At 43.4% G+C, this 17,928-nt stretch overlaps 5 protein-coding genes across 5 annotated transcripts; 3 read left to right on the top strand and 2 right to left on the bottom strand.

Annotated features, from left to right (window-relative positions):
• Nucleotides 1-18: 18 nt before the first annotated feature.
• Nucleotides 19-3,975, top strand: O0I10_004602 (uncharacterized protein; the record flags this gene model as incomplete). The annotated part of the gene is made up of 9 exons (XM_058484659.1): nucleotides 19-39; nucleotides 98-1,055; nucleotides 1,118-1,782; nucleotides 1,856-2,111; nucleotides 2,174-2,390; nucleotides 2,446-2,523; nucleotides 2,591-2,969; nucleotides 3,027-3,321; nucleotides 3,383-3,975. The coding sequence occupies 9 exons, from the start codon at nucleotides 19-21 to the stop codon at nucleotides 3,973-3,975; spliced, it is 3,462 nt and encodes a 1,153-aa protein (XP_058344536.1).
• Nucleotides 3,976-4,458: 483 nt separating this feature from the next.
• Nucleotides 4,459-5,789, top strand: O0I10_004601 (uncharacterized protein; the record flags this gene model as incomplete). The annotated part of the gene is made up of 7 exons (XM_058484658.1): nucleotides 4,459-4,628; nucleotides 4,687-4,770; nucleotides 4,849-5,056; nucleotides 5,121-5,190; nucleotides 5,250-5,345; nucleotides 5,397-5,575; nucleotides 5,646-5,789. The coding sequence occupies 7 exons, from the start codon at nucleotides 4,459-4,461 to the stop codon at nucleotides 5,787-5,789; spliced, it is 951 nt and encodes a 316-aa protein (XP_058344535.1).
• A 26-nt stretch (nucleotides 5,790-5,815) lies between these two features.
• On the top strand, nucleotides 5,816-7,917 carry O0I10_004600 (uncharacterized protein; the record flags this gene model as incomplete). The annotated part of the gene is made up of 7 exons (XM_058484657.1): nucleotides 5,816-5,878; nucleotides 5,950-6,092; nucleotides 6,149-6,220; nucleotides 6,290-6,765; nucleotides 6,819-7,267; nucleotides 7,327-7,512; nucleotides 7,573-7,917. The coding sequence occupies 7 exons, from the start codon at nucleotides 5,816-5,818 to the stop codon at nucleotides 7,915-7,917; spliced, it is 1,734 nt and encodes a 577-aa protein (XP_058344534.1).
• A 929-nt stretch (nucleotides 7,918-8,846) lies between these two features.
• Nucleotides 8,847-9,308, bottom strand: O0I10_004599 (uncharacterized protein; the record flags this gene model as incomplete). Its single annotated transcript, XM_058484656.1, has 1 exon — nucleotides 8,847-9,308. The coding sequence occupies one exon, from the start codon at nucleotides 9,306-9,308 to the stop codon at nucleotides 8,847-8,849; it is 462 nt and encodes a 153-aa protein (XP_058344533.1).
• Nucleotides 9,309-9,656: 348 nt separating this feature from the next.
• Nucleotides 9,657-17,391, bottom strand: O0I10_004598 (uncharacterized protein; the record flags this gene model as incomplete). The annotated part of the gene is made up of 27 exons (XM_058484655.1): nucleotides 9,657-9,705; nucleotides 9,774-9,967; nucleotides 10,019-10,177; nucleotides 10,232-10,514; nucleotides 10,568-10,852; nucleotides 10,907-11,059; nucleotides 11,119-11,166; nucleotides 11,217-11,635; nucleotides 11,688-11,867; nucleotides 11,926-12,144; nucleotides 12,197-12,338; nucleotides 12,398-12,543; nucleotides 12,603-12,779; nucleotides 12,840-12,965; nucleotides 13,020-13,137; nucleotides 13,189-13,277; nucleotides 13,331-13,393; nucleotides 13,448-13,663; nucleotides 13,727-14,668; nucleotides 14,725-14,838; nucleotides 14,892-15,009; nucleotides 15,071-15,737; nucleotides 15,804-16,124; nucleotides 16,178-16,546; nucleotides 16,611-16,742; nucleotides 16,807-16,911; nucleotides 16,977-17,391. The coding sequence occupies 27 exons, from the start codon at nucleotides 17,389-17,391 to the stop codon at nucleotides 9,657-9,659; spliced, it is 6,249 nt and encodes a 2,082-aa protein (XP_058344532.1).
• Nucleotides 17,392-17,928: the final 537 nt, after the last annotated feature.

The following is a 17,928-nucleotide window of genomic DNA, read 5'->3' as shown; positions in this document are numbered from 1 at the left end:
TTCCGTTCCCATTGCAAAATGAGCTTTCCCCACAACAACGTAAAGACTTCCATTGGCAATCCTCTTGACACCACACTAACTGGGCTTTATTTTATAGGGTCGAAGAACGAATTCCAACTGGCGATCAAGACCTAGCAATCCGGGATACCACCGACACTCGCCATCCAACTTCAATGCACCGCGCAGCTCTCCCTCGACATCACCAGGCACTCCAAGCACACGTAGCACTCGAAGCGTATCACCAACGGGGACATGGAGACAACGATCACCGTTGATAAGCAATCAGTCAATAGTGGAGCCTCATCAACAACAACAGCAGCAAGGACTTGAAGGTGCTAGTGTCCAGTGGCAGTCGTGGAACCGTGAAACGCCATCCAATACACAAAACAACACGAGGACGAATACTTCACTTGATTCTGGGTGGAATATGAGTAGCAGCAGTAGCAGCAATCGAGATACTTCTTTGCATAAGGATAGCGATGACACCAACAGTATTTGGAACGACGACTGGGATGACAACAACGACTTTCCTACCCCACACTTGGATAATCCGATAACAACTACTACAACTCACGATCATCTTGAACGAAGTGGGTGGTCTCCTGAACCGCCAGAAGATACGCCATCATCGTCTTTGGCTGCAACAAAAACAACCGGTTTGATACCTGATCCAGTGATACAATCACCACCACCACCACCACCACTACAACAACAACCACCACCACCACCACCAGCAGTGTCATCAGGGTCATTATCTTATCAAGGGGATGAAATCATCAAACACGAATTCTTTTTGGCACGTGGAAGAAAAGACTCACGTAACATCTCCATTGACGACATACTTGTGAGGACGATTCGCCGTAAAGGATCACCAGCTATACAACATATTCAATCTCCATCCATATCATCACCACCACCCAATGGCGTCAATGCATCACCTTTCATGTATCCTTCCTACGTTGGCACCCCATCAACCGATCACTATAACCAATACAAGAATGAAGGAAAATTACAACAACGCACAAAGGATGGATCCACCTATCGCTCTCAAAAACGTAAGTGATACAAATGCATCTACATCATGTTGAATGATCAAGAAGCTTATTCATTACAATAGCACCCGCATTCACTGGTGCAGTGCATTCGGATGATCAGTATCAACCCATTTACAAGTCCTATCCAAGCATTGAAGATATGGAGGAAAAGGTATCTATCGGCGAACTCCATCGTGGTGTGCTTCGTATCAATCGTCGTAATCGCTACGATTCCTATGTTACGGTGGAAAACCTTGATGAGGATGTTTACATTGGTGGAGAATTACTCCGCAACCGAGCATTTGATGGGGATGTTGTTGCTGTACGACTTTTGGACGTGGATGATGTGTGGAACAAACGCAAAGAGAAACAACGAAAGTCTGGTGCTGGAAATGGAAGTTATCGTATGGTCGAAGCACCGGCTGGTATGGAGTTGTTCATGTTTGAAGAAGAACAAGTGGAGCAAGATGATGAGGATTTGACCAAGCCAAAATATGCTGGTGAAGTGATTGGAATATTGGATCAACCTGAGGAAAGGGTCACTGTTGGATATCTTCAAATTGAGCAAAACACCAGCAATTACAACGATTCCCAGGGCTTATATCACAGTCCTCCACAACATGTGAAAAGACCAAAGATCATCTTTCGACCGCTCGACACACGTACCCCTTTGCTCATGATTCACGAGAAGGATGCCCCACAAGACTTCATGACACGGCAAAGTTATTATACATCTACCTTGTTGGTGGTAAGTATACCTATCTCGTTTTCTTGTGTATCGAGTGAGTGACATGAGCTTAACCCATGATTCCATTTTATAGGCGAAGATGGTCGAGTGGTCTATCTACAAGCGACGTCCCAAAGGAAAGATTATGAAGGTTCTTGGCATGGTCGGTGACATGAAGGTGGAAACGGATGCCATTCTTGCAAGAAGTGGTATCAAAATGAAACCATATCCTTCAGTGGCTCGTGATGCTTTACCCAAGATACCGTGGACTATACCCGAAGACGAGATCAGCAAACGTACCGATTATCGGTCTCATATTACATTTAGCATTGATCCAGATACCGCAAAAGGTAAGCTTATATAACGTTCTATGGATGACCCCCCCCCAATCTTATACTTTTATATATTGTAGATCTCGATGACATCTTACATATCAAACGGCTTGAAGATGGAGGATTTCAAGTTGGCGTGCATATTGCAGATGTCTCCTATTTTATCCCAGCACATACACCATTAGATACAGAGGCCCGTGAGCGAGCAACAAGTACTTATTTGGTGAATGACGTTATACCAATGCTTCCAGTCACTTTGGCAGAGGAGTTGTGTAGCTTGAACCCAGGAAAGGATCGGTAAGTTGCATTGGGGGATCCAATAGGGCAAACCAATCTCACCTCCTCTTTATAGGTTGGCATTTTCAGTTGTATGGGAAATGGATGATGAAGCCAATATTCGTTCAACTTGGTTTGGAAAGACGGTTGTATGGTAAGTTTGATGATGATCAAATGCTATGTCACCTTTATATACGTATTAATGTAATTACTTGCGGTAGTTCGAGAGCCAAGTTATCCTACAACGATGCTCAGCAAGTACTGGAAGGTGGTCAGCTGCCACAATCAGCTTCACTAGTCGATCCCAATCAAGCTTCTGATATTGAAACATCGATCAAAGATTTGATGGCTCTTGCTCGTCACTTGAGGAAACGCAGATTTGCCAATGGCGCGCTTGCTCTTGAATCCGTCAAGCTGACATTCGATTTCGATGATGAAGGGGAGCCTACTGCAGTATCCAATTTCGAAGCTCAAGACTCAAACAAGCTCATTGAAGAATTCATGCTTCTTGCCAATACCCACGTTGCCCAGAAGATTAGCTCAGCCTACAACAGGGAAGCATTGCTTCGTCGACATGCACCACCTATTCTTCGACGCATGGTATGTTCTTTTATTATCAATGGCAGAAGGAAGAGGTCCACTCATTATTACTAATAGGACATTTTCGTGGAGGAAGCTAAAAGCTATGGCTATCATATTGATGCATCAAGTGCAGGTGCATTGCAAGCATCTTTGGAAAACATACCCGATGGACCCGTCAAGCAAGTTTTACTCATGTTGATTATCAAGCCAATGCAACGTGCAAAATACTTTGCTTCAGGCGCTCTCGACATCACCAAATTCCTCCATTATGCATTGAATGAGCAGGTGTATACGCATTTCACTTCACCGATTCGTCGCTATGCTGATATCTTGGTCCATCGTCAATTGAATAATGCCCTCAAAGGAATGGGTAAGCCATCATGACCCATTATGTATTATACATGTATTCATACAATGTACCCATTTTTTAGCTAACAGTGGCTACAGCACGAAGACTGTCCAAATGATCGCTTATTCATGCAACTATCGAAGAGAAATGAGCAAAGTGGCAGAAGAAATGAGTCGACACTTGTACCTAGCACGCTATCTAAACCGAACGCAAAAGGAGACCATCAAGACCGCCGTGGTGATGGCAGTGACTGAGCACCATTTTGATGTGTATTTGCATGAATACGGCTTACAGCGACGATTATTTGCACAAGATTATCCTCTTGACAACTATGACTACTGCAACGACGACGCGAGCCTTGTATTGTATTGGGAACGGGGTGTCCCTGTGGATATGGAAAGCCAATTCAAACGACATTATCAACGCGACACTATGCGAACCACTGACATCAAATCACGTGAAGACATGGAATCAAAGAATAAGGGTAAAAGCAAGGCCAACAATGTAACAGCACCTATGGGACAATCCATCACGTCTGTACGAGCTGCTCCTCTTGACCATACATTGTGCTCTCAACGTTTGGCTATATTCACCACCTTACAAGTGAAACTCGAAGTCAATAGTCACCGATCACCTCCCGTTATCAACATGTATCCTGTCAATCCCTTTTGCTAAATGATGATGACGATGGAATAAAACATTATCCCCCACTCCTCCATTTTCTTTCATAACAACCAATCACTTTTGTCCAGTGGCAATATTAAAAGGAAGTAATCATCAGCTAAGGCAACCCATCCGTTGCCATGGAAACTCGTTGTGTAGGTGTAAGCCGACTATAAGGGGATGTCGGTTCCGAGTTCCTATGATCAAGGCTGTGTGGATGTTCTTTGTAATGTAAACAACCAATCATTTTGCCGAGATTGTGCAGTGCATGAGCCATAAAAGTAGCATGCGCCTTGAAAGAAAAAGATGAGTCATAAAGAACCGAATACCGAGTATTATTGATACTTCCATTTACGACTGTGCTGGAACTAAAGTTGTTGATGTTTGACGCCCATGCAGTAAATTTCCGCTCCTCCACTGTGCGCTTATACCTCTTTGACTCTCCTACGCAACCCACCACAAAATATCCTCCTTTCTATACTACATACACACGTCATGGCACAACAACACAATAAACCCCACCGGATAGCTCATTTAACAGGCGGCGCCGTTTCAGGCATGTCGGCATGTGTCATGCTACAGCCTCTCGACTTGATCAAGACCCGTTTACAACAATCGCGACATGACAGCATGCGATCGGGTATCACAATACCACCCCATAGAAAGTATGTATCATTTTTTGATATGAAGAGAGGCTTCTTTATTGACTAATTGGATGAATAGCACATTATACTGGACTGTACGGGATATTATAAAGACCAATGGCGTAGGTGGATTATGGCGTGGTACATTGCCAACCATTGTCAGGTAGTAAACAACGAACCAGAGTCAATAAGGATAAGGATAAGGGTTTAATGCTTGTATGTTTATTGTTGGACAACAAAGAAACGTCCCTGGTACTGCATTGTACTTTGCGGCCCTTTCGGAAATCCGACATTTGCTAAATGCAACCCGACCTACTATGCACCGATACATGTCATCACGAGCTCGACACGGCGAAGAAAGGTGGGAAAATTTGGTGGCAGGTGCAGCAGCACGTGGCTCGGTAGGATACATGATGATGCCTGTCACTGTACTCAAAGTACGCTACGAGGTATGTTAATGCATATTGCGTATCGAAGAAGAATAACGTGATTGACTAAAAGAATTCCTTATAGAGCAATTTATATAATTACAAGAGTATATCTGAAGCATTCCGACATATTATTCAAACCGATGGCATACGAGGTATTCATGCCAAAGTTAGAGAGATAGTTGCGCTGTGGATTACTTAATAGCATGAATAGGCTTATTTGCTGGTTTTGGTGCTACGTTTATTCGAGATGCTCCTTTTGCTGGTATCTACCTCTTCTTTTATGAAAAGTTCAAATCAACTGCCAATGGTAAGTTAATGTTTATTGAATACGAAGTGGAAGATTAAACGCATGGTATAGGGTGGAAAGAACGTCGCGATGTACCAATAGCCAACATGGCAGTGAATCTCGGTGCAGGGGTAGTGGCAGGTACAGCTGCAACATGTATTACCCAACCATTTGACATGATCAAGACTCGGATGCAATTGGATCGAAAGTTGTATAGGACAACATGGTCAACAGCCAAACGTGTGTTTATGGTAAGGACGACAAAGGATACAAGAATCAATCACGTCTTTGTCTAATGGGGATTTTGGGATACTCAATTAGGAAAATGGTCTACGCGGGTTTTTTGATGGCATCAGCTTGCGACTTGCACGAAAACCATTGAGTTCGGCCATTTCTTGGGCTGTTTATGAGGAAATTGTACGATTCTTCCCGAGGCGGGAAACGGTGTCTCAAACGGCTGTGTAGTTAAACTCTCTATTCCCTTTCCTGTCATGGACACCCTCATCATCCTTGCGAGTGCATCCCGCCCCACATGCCTTGAATCACAAATAAAGGTACCCCTCCTTTTGTATAGTTGTATTTCATTACGGGTTCATGGCTCATCCGAAGCGTCTCATTTGCATAGAATACCTATTCTACGCAGTGCCTGCAATGGCACGGTTTACCCAAACCCCTCTTGCCTGTATCGGGAAAGCCAGCATTGACCTGGTGGCTCGACGAAGCCAAGGCTCTCTTCAAGAACATTTATATCGTCACCAATGCTCACAAGTATGTACATACATACACACGATGGCATGGATGTTTTTACTCAACGACTATTACAGTTACAAGAACTATGAACGATGGGCAACAGGGCATGATTTTCCAAAGGCCAACATTCTTAATTGTGGATTCAGGTATGAGTTTGAGAAAAATGTTGTCAGTGGACTAGATCAGGTACTGAAGGAGGGATGTGGTTTATATAGCACTGGGCCTATATCAGATATCACGTTTGTACATCGCGTCAAGGACTGCAGGGATGGTGTATCCACAATCATGATGGCCGACTTTTTGTACAACGACAATGATACTTGGTTGCCCTCGCTCTTGAAGACTTCCCAGGAGAAGACTGCTCTCTACTTCTATAATGGTGAACAAGAAAAGCGCATGATCAGCCTTGTACTTCAGCCAAATGCACTTGGAGCATTACCATCTTACGTTTCTAATTTGGATGGATGGTCCGTCATCGATCAAGAAAAGGAACTTGCCATGATGATTTCTGATCATATCATTGTCGACGACAAACCAGCTGCTGCTCGCTTTATGGAAGAGCAATTATCCTTTGATGAATATCTCGCTGATTGGTTGGATGATGCAGGCACACCTTGTGCCATGGATCCTATTCATGTCAAGGCTTATGCACGTGTTGGATTAATGGGTAACCCAAGTGATGGATTTTATGGTAAGTGACATGGATACAAATACTACAGGATCATTCATCATCCTTGTTATTAGGCAAAACAATGTCCCTTTTGATCTCCAATTTCTGGGCCGAGGTCGCTTTGCTACCACAACCAACAACAGAGATCACCATCATGTCCAACCCCGTAGCAGATCCACGCCGCTTTAGTACGATCGCATCACTAGCAGCAATGTGTCAAGAGGATGGTTATGATAATGGAGATAGGCTTTTATTGGCGTGCTGCAAGGTGTTCTACACACATTGTCGAGACAAGGGCATCGAGTTGAATACGCGACAAGGCTTCAGGGTTATGTTTGATACCAACATCCCTCGCCAAGTGGGACTTGCCGGTTCTTCGGCTATCATTACTGCATTTTGGAAGGCACTGATTCAATTCTATAACGTGACAACAATTCCACTTGAGGAGCAAGCATCATTGGTTCTTTCAGTTGAGCAAAATGAACTTGGTATTGCAGCGGGTCTTCAAGATCGTGTGATTCAGGTAGAGTATAACGAATACCACAAAGCCATGACGCATGGATTGACCATGATACTTTGTAGACCTATGGTGGTTTGGTGTATATGGACTTTGAAAAGAGCTATATGGAGAAGCACAAGCATGGCAAATACGAGCAACTGGACCTTTCTCTTGTACCACCTCTTTTCCTTGCTTATGTCGCCCATCCTGAAGATTCCGGCAAGGTTCATAGCACTGTGAAACAACGCTTTTTGGCAAATGATCCAGAGGTATGGGTAGGGGGGAAGTAGGGTTTTATGTTCCTTGGATATTGACATGAAAAACAATAGATCATTGATGCCATGAAGACATTTGCATCTTTCACTGATAAAGCACGAAAGGCACTGTATGATCACGACCATCACGAATTTGCTCAACTTATGACAGCCAATTTCGAACAACGAAGAAAGACATATGGTGATGATGTAGTGGGAGCCGTCAACTTGCGAATGGTGGAAATTGCTCGACAACATCGATGCGTCGCCAAATTCCCTGGCAGTGGAGGAGCTGTTGTTGGCATGTGGAATGGCGACAATGAAAGCACGCGTATCATGGATATGCTCAATCTTCGACACGCTTTAGAAAAGGAGGGTTACGTCTTTGTGAATATCATTCCTAAGGATAGTGAACCTTAAAGTTGATAGAGAATATAGATGTCAGTATATCATTCAATGTATTGTAATGCACCACATCCCACTGCCCTAATCAATTATGACTTGTGAAGAGTAATTGTATGGTATACAACTTGTGTTTGATCATGAGAAAAGTGCGTATAGTTTCTGTTGATGCTTCTAGCCATGCCATCTTGCTATTTCAATGTACACGCAAGCGCATTTGATTCCCTCTACCGTAGCATTTATTGAATGGAACGACCTTCTTGTGATGTTTGCATACTGTATGTGTAACCTGAAAGGGAGTTGTCTGCATAAGATGGTGGTATTTGACGCCCAGCATCATTACAGAGTGCGTGCCACTTGACGTCTTTCGCCTAGTATTGACACCATTACCTAGCCACCAAGCTTGCCCATGATAAACAACGTTGAATGTATTCATTTCAAGTAAAGTATTGGAAATCTCAATTTATGCAAGCGTTGATTCATAGGGTATACCACACTACCATGAAATATATGTCCAATAGCTGCATTCCTTGGTGGCATGCGAGGCACTTTTCGTCAAAGAGGGCAAGGTGGTGCACGTAACACAATATCACTTTTACTACGTATCGAATGAGGATGATGGATCTCCCGATAATCTTAAATCCTGAATCTATCAAAGTTGCTGGTGTGGCTGTGCGTCCCAAAGGTGATAAAAGCATCGAGAACAATGAGAGAAAAAACATGTTTTATGATACAAGGACAAGGCTCATGATCCCTTTCCACGCTTGAAACATCGCCAATAAGTTGGCTTGCATGTTGAGAGAGGCATCTTCAGACATAGCACCCACTTTATACACGTTACTGTTCAAGGTTTAATCATTACATGTATATTCGTAGATACAACGGGTCGAAAGAAAAGAGCTGGAAATTGTATGTTCAAGAACTGGATGCGAGGAAATATAGTAAAACTAATGTTTCTCGTCTGGTGCACGAACAGCATGCTGAACATCAACTCGTACCGAGGATCGATAATCGCCATAGGCAGGAGGTGGCGGTTGGTTGGATACCATAGCTGCGATTTGGGCATCGCGTGCAGCTATGCTTTGATGCATTGGTAAGAAAGAGGGCTCACGCATGGAACTGGGGCGATTGACAGTGGGCTGTGCCATAAACTTATCAAGGATCGATCGTCGCTTATCGCTGTTGAGCTGCTTTGCCAATTCGGGAGGTCTCAATGATTCAAGCTGTGTGGCGGTGATGTGCTGATAGTACTGTTGTTGCTGAAGCTGTTGTTGTTGTTCAATAGTCATCTGTTTCTTGCGAGGACCAGTAGCCTTGTAAATACAATAGACACAGCCACCGAGCAAAAAGAAGAAAAGAATAACGACGATGACAACGAAAAGCACTTCATTCGTTGATGGGGTAGCCATGATGATGGTATTGTGATGGGTTTGTTATAATAAAAATGAATGGATATATGTAAAAAGGGAAAAAAGAGAGCGTGAGCTGCCTTGTTGCAAAAATGGAGGAAGAAAGGTGAGCTGAAAGGTTGCAAATGGGAGAAGGAAGCACCTAATTAAAAATTCAGGACAAGCTGGTGTTACCCACCAAAAGAAGTGATCAACCATGTGGAAATTTAGCAATGCCGCCCCCAATTCTTGCACATCAACACGTGCTCTGATTTGGTCTCGGCTCGATGGAAAAAAGTGAGATTATTAGGAACTTGTTCAATATGCATGATATATAGTGATATACTGTAGTAAGTGTAAGGTAGACATCTATTCGTCGTATGGCATGAAGATCTTCTCCATAAATTGCTCGTAGCTCCTATAGCCATGTTCAATCAATTGATCTGTCCAAAGTGTTTGCTGTCAACCCCACTATTAACCACTCACCATGTTGCACCCTTATGCCGATTAGCAATCGTCTTGACATCGTTGGCTCGCTGGGCGAATACGGTTTTGTAAAAGGAATAGTAGTTGGTATGAATGGATGCTCGGAATGCATTGATAGCCGTTGCTCGTACAAGCGGGCCTAGCGTCGCCTGCGACACAACCATGCGATCGAAAAGAGGACCGAAATAAGGAATCTACCATGCTTGTTAATGATACGTCAAAATGCCAAGGCCATTATTACATACCTTCTCATCTCGATAAACGCGTATGGCAAATAAGCCGTTGGTTAAAGGATTCACCACAATCTGCGCGTTACCAAAATCACCACCAATAGTGCCAATCCGATAATCTCGATCGTGTTCGTTCCATACGATATGAACGTGGTCGTTGCCCACATGTCGTTTCTATAGACGAATCTTAATTACCTTTTATACATAAACCTTCCACCTTTCTTTTACCTTCTTGAGTTGTTTCGGATCATCCGCCTCTGTTGGCATTTTAGTGACATCGTGGAAAATCATCTCCAAGGTCGAAGAGCAATAGTAATTGGTGCGTGTGCCATTCGTCAGGTTGCGCTCAAGACCACCAAGGTATCCAGTGTGAGTAGCGATATCGATTTCCCAGCCAAGGCTATTGACAAATGCGTTGTACATGGTGCTGCCATGGTTGTTATGCAAAATGCTCTGCTCGTCCTCTTGACCTGGGCCAACGTAAATCACCGCAATTTTCATCGTTTCTCGGCTATGCACGTTAGTTAGCTAAATGCATTGAAATTATCACCTATACTCCCTTACCCTTGCTTCCTATCCAACAATCTCAAATCTCGAAACAAAGCTGGTGTCTTGTTAAGCATCTGGAATGTCTTGTCTTTGAGGTGCTCATAGTTGATAAATCCAAGATGGCTGAGCAAAAGTCGGCTTTGTTGAAAGGGAACATGTGATTTCTCTGCTTCATGTGGAAATGCTGGTAGGAGATCCTTTCGAATCGAAAAGTTGGCTATGAGATGCGTATGGAGTGAATCGCTGCGATCGGTGGCATCATTGCGTCGTAAAATGTTCATCTTGGAATACCAAAGACCACTATAATAGGAATCAGCATCACATGACATGCGGTGCAATATGAAAGGTACATACACATCTGATTCTTGTTTTTCGTTATTGTCGACTTCTTCTTCGAGGAAATCACTCAATTGTTCATCGAAACGACCAACCATGTCATTTTGAAGTTGTGAAAGAGGTATTGGACTATTGAGATCGGTAGCGCAATCGGGATTCTGCTCACCAATCCTAGAAGAAAACGAGTCAATATACAATCAAAGAAGGCAATAACAGCAAAAGTTCCTTACTTGTGTAAGAGCTCATGTAGTTTATCCGGCAACATTTGTCGACTCGATCTAAATTTTGGTCAACGCAATGTATTGGTATCACTCTTATTCTTACTTACCGATCCACAGATTCAGTTATTGTGTTTTGCACCTCCACACCGGGTCTCAGGCTGAAGCCCTCTTCTTTGATATCACTGGTCTTTCCTCCGCTGGGTGAATCAGGCTTGTGCTTGCTCGACTCGGACATTTCCAATTCTTTAGAAGGGCTGGCTACTGCATCCCAAACGTATCTCCCTGTCACATCACGAATGATCATTCGAGCCTTTGGGCCATGTGTCTCGGTCTCAGGTAGCTCCACAAAGGCGATAATGGTCGTGTCGTTGAAAGAGAAATATTGGTACTTTGGCATGTCTTCCTTATTGTCGTCTGTGGCAACACCAGGGCCAATGATTGTGCTGTGGATCGTTGCAGGACCATAAGGTGGCGCAAAGTTGTTGAAATGATGCAAAAGATGTAGGAGCACTGCTTCAGCAGATTCCTATACAATTGATTTTAGATCACCATGCAATAAAAAAGATGTATACACATACCTTGACGTATCCCTGATCACTCGCCGAGATATCCGATCCGCTAATAACGCTGATGTATTCGTGGTGGAGAGCAGGTCGTTTTTCAGTGATGAGCTTGAATTTGAATGGGAGCTCCTTCTTTTTTGATGTAGCCGAACGCATGAGTGGTGGATGTGGCAAAAGCTTCTCTGGTCCTCCTTCCTGTATACCCATTGGTAAGCATGAAAATTATCCTTCTTATCACCTTCTTTATCCTTACCGAAGAGGTGTGCAAGGCATACTCAATCACGTCAAACACGAGCTGACACAACTCGGTCTCTGAAAGGATCATTGGCTCTATAACCATAAGCCATTCAAGCAAACAACTGAAAAGCTTGGAGATGATGAAACCTCGGCCATCCTTGCTATTGTGCTCATAATACTTGAGATGGACGTTGAGAGCATCAATGATTCTGGTCAACACTTCTTGTACGATCACCTGATACATAAAGTTTAGCAATGCGCCTATGTATGTAAATAGTTTACCTTACCCCATCAGGATCAATATCTTCAGTGTAAATCTGCGCCATTGTATTGAGACAATCAACCACGTTATTGACGATCGTAATGTTGCTCCAATATAGATGATTGACCATAGCGAGGATGCTTTCATAGATCAAGTCGTGCTGGGGCCTTTTCCAAGGGATGTTATTAATCTGGATATCCACAAGCATTCACCATTATGCACTTACATGTCACATTGCAATAGCTCATCAAGAGTAAGGCTACAAATTGCACCTAGAAGCATACAATGCGCATCCGTATCCCGTTCGAGCTTTTCTTTGGTGGTATCAGCATTCACAAGTCGTAAAAGCAAGTTCTTCAGCCATATCTTGATCTATGTTTCGATCATGATTAGCTTGTAAACTCTCCAAATATCGTCGTCATTATACTTACATCCGCAAACGCGAAATCTCTCTCATTGAATCCACTGATCCAGTCAATATTCGTTTCCTCGATGCTGATTTTTATATCCGTCAGATGATTGGAGATGGGCACAAGGGATCCCAAAATGGTGAGACATGCACGCCTAACATTTCCCTCCACGTCTTTGGCCGTGTCATCCTCAAGCAACTACAATATTGTGGATCAGTATACTTCCATCATCACCAATATTGTCATATCCAGACTTACCATATTCTCGATCCCGTCAATGAAAGGTGGAATAAGGATATACACTCCTGGAAGCGAACGTGAAAATATGCGACCAGAATTACACATGATAGATTCAGTAATTGCCGTATCCTTTGATGATAATCCCTACGATAGACAATGTTGTTAGTGGATTTACTTTATCACTGTTGATGTACATACCTTCAGAATGGCTCTGTAAAAGTGAGCATAGTAGTTGATGGATACTTTTTCCTCAGGCCTCTGTGACACTAGCCGACACAAGCACCCATACGCCGCTGCACGTCCGATATCGTAATTCCTGTTTGCGCTTTGTTAGACTTGGTGTTATTCATTATGATTGCATACATACTCTGATAGCTCTGTAGCTTGTAAAAACCAAGGGGCCATTTCATAAAGCGCTGGTCGAGTGACATTTTGGAAAGGCTGCCGAGATCGTACCTGGAAGTTGATTGCCTTAGTAGCTGATTACTCATATCCTCTTTTTACTTTACCCAAGAAAGCGTATCCCAAATCTCGACAACGCATGACATAGCAACGGCGTGGTTTTGTGGATCCTATAACAAGGGTTTAACCACATGGTAATACGACTCATTGACCCTTCCCATTACCTCAAGTTGATTGATATTACCGATAGAACAGAGCATGTTCTTCCATATTTCAAGAATCGCCATGCCATCAGCAACCATGCTTGAAAGGTTGAGGAACTCATTGCTTCGAAAAATGCCCAATGCACTGGGAAGCTTTTCATTAACGGCAACCACGCTTGTTGTCAAAGCAATCATTTCTCCTTGAGGCATTATGGTGGATATCGAAGACCTAATTGACTATGTTGTATAGGCAATGTGAGTCGCTCGAATGAAAAAGGAAGGGGAAACATTCTCAATTACCTTGCTCGACAATGTGCCACTATCCTCAACTGCAAGGCGGTCGATGGAGCTTGCTATACTCTTCCTATCCATATCATGGCGAGATTTCCTATCATCCTCGTCTTTGGCATATGCGCTCAGAGTTGTTGGGCGTGGGTTGGATTCTGAAGGATCACCATGCTGCTGTTGACCATGATGAACAAAATTCAGGAGTTTGCTACTTGAATCCTGCCATAACGTGTCGAATTGATGAATGCTTACAGTGCGTCGAGTATTATTGCCTCTTTTTTGGGAGCCTGATCCAATAGATGATGAACCGCTATTTGCTTGCGTGGTCGAAATCATAGGTGGTCCTGTTGGTGATGTAGCTGGAGCTGTGCTGGATGAGAATGATGGTGCTGGAATGATATTTTTGATCCCAAATTTGATATTGTTCCCTCCCGATCGACCATGGCTGCTGCTGCTGCTGCTGCCGCCATTGGCTTCCTCATCAATACCTGAGAATGACATGCCTTGATTCTCATCAATATCCACAAAATGAGCCGATCGTCGATCCGAAGTTTTGGATGAGCTGGCTTTTTCAGAAAGCGATAGGTTGCTAAGGTTGCGCATGATCATAACGGCGTTGCTAGCTGATGATTCAGCATTAGGGTGCTCTGTTGTTTTACTGCTGGTGGCGTTATCCGTGGTGTACACCTTATCTTGAGCCGCAACAGTGTCAAAAAGTTGCCCATCGCTGCCTCCAGAAGATAATGGCCTTGCAGTGGAACGCTTATTGGATCGTAAATCAGCTTGAATACTCAAATGCCGTGATCGTACTTTGTAGCGAGGGCGATTTCCATAGTTGCTATGATACTGTATGGCACGGTTGCTGTCGTCTGTAACGTGTTCTAAAGGTTGACATTCGTAATCAACTTTGTATAAACGAGCCGACAAAAGCCTGGTGATTTTATGCATGATTTTCTATGTACGAGAAAAATTAACATTCCACATCATGCAAGTAAATAGTAAACACATACCACCCATTGGCCAAGTGTTGATGTCCATGCCATCGTAGCAACCATTTGTGCTCTCAAATCTTTCCACAAATCCATATTTGACAAGTTTGCTCTGGAAAATGCATGCAGCAATGTCTACCTTCCCATATTAGAGAATGATTTCCCCCACCATCACCATCAGCACATACCTCACATATATAGTCTGCCAAATCCTCTGCAAGATGTGGTACAGGAATACAAACACATTTGTCGGGTGGACTCATGAACCATGTTTGGATATCCAACAAGCATTGTAAAAGCAATTCCCTATTTTCGCTCCAGATGTCATTACTTGCGTCTCTAAATGTTTCCCAAATAGGGAGCTTACCAGCTTTCACATTCCATATCAATGCCCCCACGGGTCACTGTAATTGCACGATAGACATTGATTGCATCCTTGTAAAGGCTGACAACACCATCCCAATCCACGCCCTGAATATCGAAACCTTGATCCATGGCTCGCTTCCAATGATTTTCAAAGACCACACGAATCATCAAGAAATAGCGACGTAAGAATCGGTTTGCATCAGCATGCTTATAATCATGTTCATCATGGATCGATGATGATGTTGAGACCGTTCCATTATCTGCTTTTGCTGCTGTTGGTACTGATGCAAGGCTACTAGAACGAGTGATGCTGCCAGGAATTGCTGTCCAACTTCCGGTGCGTCGCAAGAATGAAGGTCGCTCATCCTCATTGCCCAAAATCCAAACGCCTAATATATGGATGGCTCCACGTGTAATGTCTCGATAGGATGAATTCGTGCATGGAAGAAGAAGTGCCTGTCGAAGCATCTCATGTAGCATTTCTCGAGTCTCGTATGATGATAAAACAATAGATTTCAGAATCGGAGTCGCTGGTGATGAAGCAGATGCTGTAGGCATATTTGGCCAATGGGTGGTGTGATGCCTTTCGTTGTTGTCGAGGCAATAACCAATTAAGAAACGAAGCACAGTACGCAGTATACTTGGAGGGCATGTGGGAAACCCGAAATCTGATATGAAGCATTTCAACAATCAGTGGTTTGAACACAATAACCTTTTCATCTTGATAAACCCACCTTCATCCTTTGAAGGAATTCCTTCCATTTGAAAAGCTTTGGCGATTTGAGGTGTAAACTTTGTAAGATAGTAGGTGCGAAAGATGCGAAATAGGAACTTGGCGCTGGCTGTGGCTGCATCGATGCCTACGCCTGTAGCAATGCCATCATCTGCTTCAAAATGGTCGCCTGGTGGGTATTCATAATCGTCAGGAGGAGGAGGTGATCCAGCAGCGACATAAGCTAGGCGAACGAGATTGGATAGGAAAATATGAAGCAATACGATCGAATCATTGTACGTTGGCTGTACAGGGTTTGGGTATAAAGGCGCTTGATCATCACCTTAAGAATTGGTATAAGTATAATATTCCAATGTCAAGTAGAAAAACACCCACCAAAAATCAGTGTCTGATACAGCTTTAATGGTGACATCTTGATGCGACTATCGCGCGTAAGACCTTGGCCATATGCTCTTTCAGAATTCTTCTCTCCAAGCTTCCGAACAAAGTGTAATCCATGCGATCGAGATGATGAGATCTCTTCTGGAGGATTGGGATTCTCGCTCGAAGTGTTGAAAGTGGTTGATGAAATGGGTTGAACGTCATCCAAAATGAAAAGGTCGAGTGAAATGGCATTCGCGAAAAGTTCCATGCATTCAGGATACTCCACAACTTGATCATTAAGCCATAGCAACAGCAAATGAAATCCAAGAGCACGTAAGCGTAAGTGGTTGCCATGATCCAAGATGTGCTTTAGCAGCTTTGCTATAAATGACAGGAGAACAATGAGAAATTACTCTCCGCTATTTCCCAACCACTCAGCACTCACCGATATTCTTCCGCTGCCATCCATTTCGCATTAATTCTGGGACATAAAGGAACATCTTGCGTAAAAGCAGCAAATTCTTCTGAAGGCTGACAAGCTCTTTGGATGACCAAGATTGAGGTCGTTCGCTCTTCTCTAAATAGTGTTACACATATATCAATATGCATTGCCTTCAATCCATTGGTATCATCATCCTTACGTTTGATCTTTTCAATGTGATGCATGCATGTTTCATAGACGACATGGAAGATTTGCTCTGCGTTTTCTTGGAAGAATCGTGCTTGATCCAATGTGTTCGTCGCGTCTACAACATCGGCCAATGAGTATAGCTGATCGATATCCATATCCATATCCATATCACTTGTTTACCAATATAGCTCCATAAGCTTTGTGCTCTTGATTTAGTCTTTTGTCGTTCGTCTAGAAAGTTCTTGGCCTTCTTTTTCAGCTTCTCTCCTCGGTCATCTCTTCCACCAAGCGTAAATGTCGATGTAGAAGGGAGGATAGGGAAGTCGACACCCAATTCAGTGGCTGATTCCTGCTGAGAAGATTGATCGCCATCGGAAGTGTCTGGTAAGGCTGGCACCTTTTTAGCAAGTCGATGCTTCTCACTGTCGTGGATAGAAGAAGATTCTTCAGGTAGATGCTGGTTGGAATCGTGTTGAGTGTCAGCGAAACGGTTACTACTGGTGGTGGGAGCTGGTGCCGGCGAGGATGGCTTGGCTGCCGTTGTCGTCCCTCCGGGTATAAGGGTCTTTTTCATTACGGAGCTGGCCTTACGCATGACAAACACCACCCGAATGGTGCAATTAAAGCGTTCTGAAAAAAGGAGTTGATGTGCAAGTCGGCGGTCGCTTCCAAGGCACACGAAAAGAGGAAAGTGAAGCAGAGCCTTAATGAGTCGTGTTTCCCAGCAAACTTGCTTAAGCTAGCTATACTTTGAATCCCAGATAAAATGGCCTGTAATTGCTACACATATACTATAATGAATATCCTTCGATCAATAAACCTGCTCTTTGTTGATATAATGAATGCATCCTTTGTATTTGAGTAAGAGTCGCTTTAAGATATAGCGTTTTCATATACACACTTCTCTTTCAACCTTTGCAGTTGTTTTGTCTACGTCCTTTTGCATGAGCTATTATTATGATTAGGTACTAGTTGTGTGATCGACTCTACATGTAATACATACCTAATGATGATGATGATGAATCACAAGATGCATGTTCATGTATGCTATCCTCTTTACTAGTTAAAAGTCGAGCACATAACCTAAAAAGTAATGCCATCCGGTACATAGCCGACATCATCATGTGAAGAC

This window comes from Lichtheimia ornata (genome assembly GCF_029851405.1).
Source record: "Lichtheimia ornata isolate CBS 291.66 chromosome Unknown scaffold00017, whole genome shotgun sequence".
In the NCBI taxonomy this organism is placed as follows: Eukaryota; Fungi; Mucoromycota; class Mucoromycetes; order Mucorales; family Lichtheimiaceae; genus Lichtheimia; species Lichtheimia ornata.
This window is presented reverse-complemented; position numbering and strand designations above follow the sequence as displayed.